At 40.0% G+C, this 8259-nt stretch overlaps 1 protein-coding gene across 1 annotated transcript; it reads left to right on the top strand.

Annotated features, from left to right (window-relative positions):
- Positions 1–5534: 5534 nt before the first annotated feature.
- On the top strand, positions 5535–6260 carry LOC117306605. The gene has a single exon (XM_033791090.1). The coding sequence runs from the start codon at positions 5535–5537 to the stop codon at positions 6258–6260; it is 726 nt and encodes a 241-aa protein (XP_033646981.1).
- The last annotated feature ends 1999 nt before the right edge of the window (positions 6261–8259 follow it).

The following is an 8259-nucleotide window of genomic DNA, read 5'->3' as shown; positions in this document are numbered from 1 at the left end:
ACATCAACTGGGGCAACTGTTGAACGAATCAAGAAAACCTACTTAGAAATAGCATAAATTTCGACTTTGATGAAATAATAACAAGCCATTCAGTGTTTTTTTTTTTTTTTTTTTTTTACGTGAGTTTCTGCACGTTTAGCTACGTTTGACACACAGCAAGTCCACATGTTGTTTTTATACCTATATGATTATTGTAATCTTCGAAAATCTTGATTTAAAATGTTTTTATATTTAGTGCCTTTTAAGGTTTATTTCCTTAAAATCTTCCTGGAGATTTCATCCATTCCGAAAGGAGATTGCGTGACCATGTTTCAATTGTTCGATGTTAGAAAGATGAGGAATTTTGAATCAAAGCTTGTGGAAATTGAGTTAAAGGAAAGTGCTATCAGGTGAATGTGCGGAGTGGGAAAATTTCACAGCCCAATTAAAATGGTAAATATTTGCCAAACTCAAGTTTGGGACTTGCGTGCGACAGTTTGAAATAGAACGGTTTCAAACTTGCACGAGCAGTTATTTTTTTCCAACATGGATAGAAATTGAACGCAGAGTTGAGGCAAGCTGAGGCAAAACTATATTGTTCCCAACTGTTTAAAGTTTTCTGAATTGAAATAAAAGGGTGGTAACTCGGTCTTACAGCTGCAGGGCATGGCCGTGCAATAAAGCCCGGACATCACCTTCTCGACCCTGGTTTTAAATCAGAGAATCAATGTGTGGTGAAGAGGTTTTAAACTTAGTGGTTTAAACCCGCCGAGGCCTGGCTCTTGATAATTTCACCTAGACTTTAAGGCCCGGTCACACAGGCCTCGAAAACAAGAACGAAAACGATAATGAAAACGAGAATGTTAGACAAATGCATGCCCTCGATTGGTCAGTTTTAAGGCCACACTGCAGTGATAACGAAAACGATAACGATCACGACGCAAAGAGAACGGATTCCCCCCATCGCTCATTCAACCAATCGAGGGCGTGCATTTTTAACATTCTCGTTTTCGTTTTTTACTCTATAAAAGTGACTCACACCGCACATTGAGGGTGACTGATTGTGATTGAGGTGTTGCAGCTTCCTGTCCTGTTGTTTCACATCTAAACTGATGACCATTATCGTTCCTAGTTGGAGTGTATAGGAGTGTGCTAATAGTATCAGTTGTATCTCCATTGACACTTTCTGTCTCAGTATCACCAGAGAGACTGGTCCCATCATTGGTCCAGTCTATTCCTACACGCGGTCTGGCACCAAAGGCTGTGCAGACGAGTGTTTGTTCCTCACCAGCTATCACATCAACGGGTGAACAAGGTGCTCCATTTACTGTGAGTGTCACACTTGTTACTTGAGCTGGAACAAACAAGCAAACAAACAAACAAACAAACAAACAAACAAACAAACAAACAAACAAACAAACAAACAAACACATTGCGTGCATTCACTCTATGTATACAAAATGGCGAGTGTTGTGCTTCAATTTAGAATCTTCAATGTTTTGTAATTATTTTAATACATGTATGCAACGTTTTAAAATGGGGTTGTTTTCATAAAAGAAAACGGAAAATCAAAGTGAATTATCAAAATGGTCAACATTATTGTATTGAAGTGTTTAAAGGCACTGGACACTGTTGGTACTTTGCTAGCTCAAAAACTTATTTGGTAACGAGCAATGGAGAGCTGTTGATGGCATATAAACATTGTCAGAAACGGCTCTTTCTGAAGTAACGTAGTTTTGAGAAAGAAGTTATTTCTCACTAAAATATTTGAATCGAATTCGAGACCTCAGCTGGGGTTTCGAATTCAAGCATCTGAAAGCACACGATTTGTGCGACAAGGGTGTTTTTTCGTCCATTTTCTCTCGCAACTTCGACGACCAATTGAGTCTAAATTTTCACAGGTTTGATGCATTTGTTGAGATACACCAAGTGAAAAGACTGGTCTTTGGCAATTACTAAAGGTGTCCTCCAGTGCCTTTAAATGAATCATGAAACCTTTGTTTTTAGGAGTCTTCTTGAAGTATAGTTTCCCCTGACACCACGCTAAGATATTTACAATGACCTGGGCCGCATTTCATAAAACATGTAAGCTGCCGTTTTTGCTTACGGAGCGTCCTTAAAGGCAGTGGACACTATTGGTAATTACTCAGAATAATTATCAGCTTAAAACCTCACTTGGTATCGAGTAATGGGGAGAGGTTGATAGTATAAAACATTGTAAGAAACGGCTCCCTCTGAAGTGACGTAGTTTTCGAGAAAGAAGTAATTTTCCACGAATTTGATTTCGAGACCTCAAGTTTAGAACTTGAGGTCTCGAAATCACCATATAAACGCACACAAGTTCGTGTGACAAGGGTGTTTTTTTCTTTCATTATTATCTCGCAACTTCGACGACCAATTGAGCTTAAATTTTCACAGGTTTGTTATTTCATGCCTATGTTGAGATACACCAAGTGAGAAGACTGGTCTTTGACAATTACCAATAGTGTCCACTGCCTTTAACAGAATTTATATTTGTATAAAGCTGTTGCAAGGGTAAAATGCTGACTAACACCTGCGGTAAGCACACGAGTGACGTAACAATGCAAATCCACGGTGAACGCATAAAAGAATATAAAAATAACGTTTGTTTATTGTATTAAAAAGATTGGTAATAATATACAGTTTTTTTCGTGATAATTGTAAAAATGACACGTTTTCCTTTAAGATAAACGTTTACAATGGGCAGCTTCAAAACTACATACTGACACAAATTATGGAGCTATTTTAAGATCTTACTCAATGTTAATACTGGTGGCTTCTTGCTAATGTGCTGTTAAAAAAACAGCGAGAGCAAACTCATTGACTTTTTATGAACCTTTAAATTGTGTTTTAGTTTTTGGCTTGCTGAGTTTATTTTCCGTAGGGTACATCTCTCACTGTGCCCGTTAAAAAAAAATTAGTTAAACTCCAAGAAGAATCATAATGGTGTAAATTTTGAGACAATAAATCATATATATTAATAGTAATAATTATTTTGTATTACAATGTTGTACTTACCTGGCCACATGACGTAAATATACAACAACCAAAACCTATACCCCATGACTCAACTGCACAGAAAAGAATCTGAAAAGGAAAAGGAGCCGTACACCAAGCAAGATCTTCCCTGTATACGCGCGAACTGTCTGATGTGTGTTTTGAATACTATTATTTTATACAAATTATGTTCAGCGAAAAATCACACAAGGAAGTTAGGAAGTAAAAAACAATCTAATCTTTTTGATTTAATATCCTATAAGTCGTTTTGAGATTTTATATTTTTTATTTTTGTTAATCCAGTGTATCAGTATTTAAGGCAGTGGACACTATTGGTAATTACTCAAAATGATTATTGTCATTATAAAACTTTTCTTGATTACGAGTAATGGGGAGAGGTTGATATTATAAAACATTGTGAGAAACAGCTCTCTCTGAAGTGACGTAGTTTTTGAGAAAGGATTAGGGTTCGGGTTAGTAGTTTTCGAGAAAGAAGTAATTTTCCACGAATTTGATTTCGAGACCTCAGATTTAGAATTTGAGTTCTTGAAATCAAGCATCTGAAAGTACACTGTGTGGATTTAGTAGTCTTATTCTAAGCTTAATTCGTAAGAATTCAAGACCTTGCAAAATAACAGTAAAATTGGCGACTTGATAGTGGCCTGTTTTCGATTATTAAAAAGCCCGTCTTAAGAAGGAACCCGGTTGGTTGAACGCATCAAGCACTCTGAGTAAAATACTTTCTTTATAATTGCCATTATTAATTCAATCCAGTTCAATTCAATTCATTTCAAAAAACTTTAATCGTCCTTTACAGGCAATTGCAACAGTAGACCAGCTCCATATAAAAATATTAAGAGAAATATACAATATACAATAATATAAAAATATAACGATTACTTGACAAAATGACAAAGCAGATATTGACAAAATGGTTAAAACAACAGGAACTGTCGTGATGGTAGTATAGGGTTGACTGTTAGTTGTTGTCAGGGAAAATAGATCCGCGCTGGAAAATTAACAGGAAGTGATCTTAATTGTTATGTACGTAAAACTTAATGCAAAGATAAATGGCCTTGTCTTGGTTCCAAGACCTTCGCATGGGTTATTTCCCAGCCTGGCTACCATGCATGATGGGCAGCGCGCCGTATCGCCTGCTAGCCTTGCGCACGTGGGTTCTTTTGTACGGGTACACAATAGTCAACCGAAATGAAACCAAGAAGAAAAACGCGCCCCCTGTCGGGTTATCACGTTTAGGTTACGAGTATAAGGTAGTGACGTCTTGGACCAAGGCTATCAATGGCCTGTAGTTTCGACCCCATCAGCAGAGTCTTCCTCGAGGGATGTTCTAGCGTGATCATTATGAATATTACGCAGATACCATTTTAGGTGTACTTGTATGACAATGTCCTCCCACTCTTCTCATGTAAAGGGCACCGGTGTCTATAGCCGAGCGGACAAGAGCACCGAACTCAAGCTCTGGTGCTTCTGTCCAGCAGGGTGTGGGTTCGAATCCCGTTCGTGATACTATGAGCAAGACACTTCACCTGAATTGCTTCTCTCCACCCAGGGGTAAATAGGTGCATGTGAGGGCAGAGATGGTTCTTGTGATCGATTTAGCCGAGTAGCGCTTATGTTGCACAGGCTTCATGTATACTACTCAATGAGCTAGAAAGGTCTATTTTGGGCAAAATGGCCTTTTGCGTATGGCTGTTGCAGATCATATAAAAAATTAGGGGTTTCTCTCAACAAAGGTACCGTGGTGTATCCAAATTGGCGGCTTCAGCTATGGCTACGACTAATGCTAAGGGTATTGCTAAAGGAAGTCCATATACTTCAATGCATGATGGCGCGATGATCAAGCCGTTGCCGAAGTCGTAGCCACCGTCAATTTCAGACACTAGACAAAGAAAAAAGTTCCCATTGAAAGAAATCAACGGGAAATGGGATACCACTAAACATTTCAGTGGAATTAACTATTCAAACCATTAATGGGACTCCACGGGATTGGGAATTTTTCTCATGGGCAATGCGTAATGGGAATCCCCAATGTATTTCGCAATGATGTTATTTGTATGAGGCCATGCACGTGCACTTCCTGTGTACTGATTTTCCTGGTAGAGTTCAGTATAAACTTTTAGCGTCAACATCTTCATGTTTTAAAGTCTTCTTCTGCTTCTGTGTTTATGTTTTCGAATAACCAACAGAGAGTCATTCACGAAAGAGTGAAAACTATGGATGTGTTGTCGTTTCTATCCTCTGCCTTCTCAGCCGTGACTGGGCTGAAGATCGACCCACCACCGCCTGTCGGAACATGTCCAGAGTGTGGCAAGATCCACGATTCTAAAAGTAAAACCAATTCATTGCCATGTTCAACAGTAACACCAGCAGCAGCAACAACACCAGCAGCAGCAGCAACACCAGCAGCAGCAGCAACACCAGCAGCAAGTCATGCTACTGCTTTCTTCGCCAAGCCGAATTCCAGACCTGGCGTGGAGCATGTGAGTGTAACAGACCTGGTGTATTTAACATACGGGATGATGCAGCCAACATCATCTGCAAGCACCGATCACATTGATGCCAACTCGGTTCAACTGACAGTGCAGATGTTGAAGAAGAAAGCGCAGGTTACGGTGGAGATTCGGGTCAACTCGACCGTCCAGGATCTGCGAGCGGCAGCTGCTGACAAACTTAAACTTTCGTGCCCTGGCTACCTGATGCTCATCTTCAACAACGAGCAGCTTGCTGACCATCAGCATATCAATCAACTCGGTCTGACTTCAGACAGTTTTATTATCGGGAAAAGGTGCTTTCAGCGGGGTGAGTTGATGGGGAAATTTGAGATAGATCCTACTTCACTTGACCCAAAATATGACTACGATCTGACCAGGGAGACCAAGCCTTTAGTTGGAAAGACCTTCATGAGGGGTCAGTACCAATACGAGCCTCCGTACGGCTGGATGCGGACGGCTTTAAAGGTCGTCGACGAGTACGAAGACAATACATGGCTTGGCCCGGATGGAATCCGGTCTGAGACAGCCACCGGCGAGTGGCCGGTGTCCTACCACGGAACGTCGAAACGGAACCTCCGTGGAATCGTCCAGGACGGCTTCAAAATCGGACCAAGAGATCGGTTCGGCCCAGCTATATACAGCAGTCCATCCTTGGAGAACGTTGCTAACTATTACGCCTCGACGTTCACGTACCAAGGGAAGAGTTACTCACTCGCTCTGCAGAACAGGGTTAACCCGGAACATTTTTGACCGTCTACGAGCCCGTTGTGACCGGTCTACCTGGTTTCCCGTACTGGTTGTCCCCACAGCAAGATCCGGATCACGGAGGATATCACGTACGACCATACGGGATTCTCACGCGTGAGGTTCGGGCTACTCCGGGTAGTAGCTGGTTCGACTATTTCTTGTCATATTTTGATTAGGGCCTAAATAAATAATTTCAAAGCCCTGCCCGGTTAATAAATTAATGTATTTCACAATCATATTATTTTGTATGCCGTCATGAACGTGCACACACTTCCTGATGTACTGAGTTCCCTGGCAGAGATATAAACTTGTATAACGTCAACATCTTGATGTTTCAAAGTCTTCTTCTACTTCTGTGTTTTTGTTTCGATAACCAACAGAGAGCCATTCACGAAAGAGTAAAAACTATGTGGATGTGTTGTCGTATCTCCTCTGCCATCTCAGCCGTGACTGGGCTGACGATCGACCCGCCACCTAGTCTTGGTTCCAAGACCATGTGGTCTTGCGCGGTCACACACAACCAACGTTCCGCTATGCACGGCGAAAACTGTACACGCTTGTAATGAACGAACGTAGGAGGGCGCTCTGTGTTTCTGATTTCCGGATAATACGAGCCCGATGGACCGGTAGGTTTCCCGTACTGGCTGTCCCCACATCAAGATCCGTATCACGGGGATACCACGTACGGCCATACGGGATTCTCACGCGTGAGTCTCGGGTTACTCAGGGTAGTAGCTGGTCCGACTACTTCTTGTAATTTTTTTTATTAGGGCCTAAAGAAATAAGCTTGGTTCCAAATAATGTCAAAAGCTGATCGCGTTTTGAAAAAAAATCACCGACAACCGGAACGGTGCTCGGAGATTCTGTCCCCCAAATCTGAGAAGTTACATGTTGCCTTGGATCGGTCGAGTTGGTCTTTGAAAAGCGTTTGTAACTGTTTGTTATAAAATGCATATGATTATAAAGGATTTGCAGAAATTTGAGGAGAAAAAACAACGGTCATGCTTCCTAAAACTTGAGGGAAAAATTAATTTCCCAAAATGTTACGTGACCTTTCGGATAACGAAATTCTATTGAGGCCTTTTAGGCATAGAAGACCGGTTCGTTGGTATTCCACTTAGACGTGACACATACAGTTCATGTACACCAACTACATTTATTTTTGTAAACACAAATTATGTTACTCGGGTGGGATTCGAACCCACGACCCTTGCAATTCTAGAGCAGTGTCTTACCAACTAGACTACCGAGGTAAGACACTGCTCTAGAATTGCAAGGGTCGTGGGTTCGAATCCCACCCGAGTAGCATGGCTGTGATATTTTTTTCACAGGACTCGGGAAAGTACTGAGTATACAGTGCTAACACACATCAGTGTATGGGTAAAAAAAAAAAATATTCTTTATCCCCGATGCAAATTTAACATCTATTACAAATTATGCTATTGTATGAAATTATAATTTCATTTTACTGTATAATATCTATAGGTCCTAGCCCTATTTTGGGCACAAAATGATCACATAATCTGTAAGTATACTAAATTGTGCTGAAATTTGAATACAAAAACAGAACGGTTGCATGCTTCCTCAAGCTTAAAAAAAAATGAGTTTGCAAAAATTATTTGACATTTCGCATTATGAGAAATAGTAGACCTAAACGACTCTTTCGTTGTTATACTTTCTCACATTATTTGTTTAGTTATTGCAAACCAAACCAAAATTCAGATTTCTTTCACTGGTACATGCGTATATTAACACCGATATGTAAATCCTATTTTTAACATTGCATTATCCTGAATATGTACGAAAAATTAAGTTAAAAAATCATTAAAGTTCAATAGGGCTTATATTCAACTATTTAATTTATATATTGATAGATTATTTTTTTAACAATATGATTGAAGTTTAAAATTGTGAAGTTATGCATTTCCATTACAACACATTATACATGTGACCTTCAGTTAATTAATATACTTTTTTTTCAAATTGAAATTCGAATTAACGC

The sequence above is a fragment of the Asterias rubens genome, unplaced genomic scaffold (genome assembly GCF_902459465.1).
Source record: "Asterias rubens unplaced genomic scaffold, eAstRub1.3, whole genome shotgun sequence".
Taxonomy (NCBI): Eukaryota; Metazoa; Echinodermata; class Asteroidea; order Forcipulatida; family Asteriidae; genus Asterias; species Asterias rubens.
This window is presented reverse-complemented; position numbering and strand designations above follow the sequence as displayed.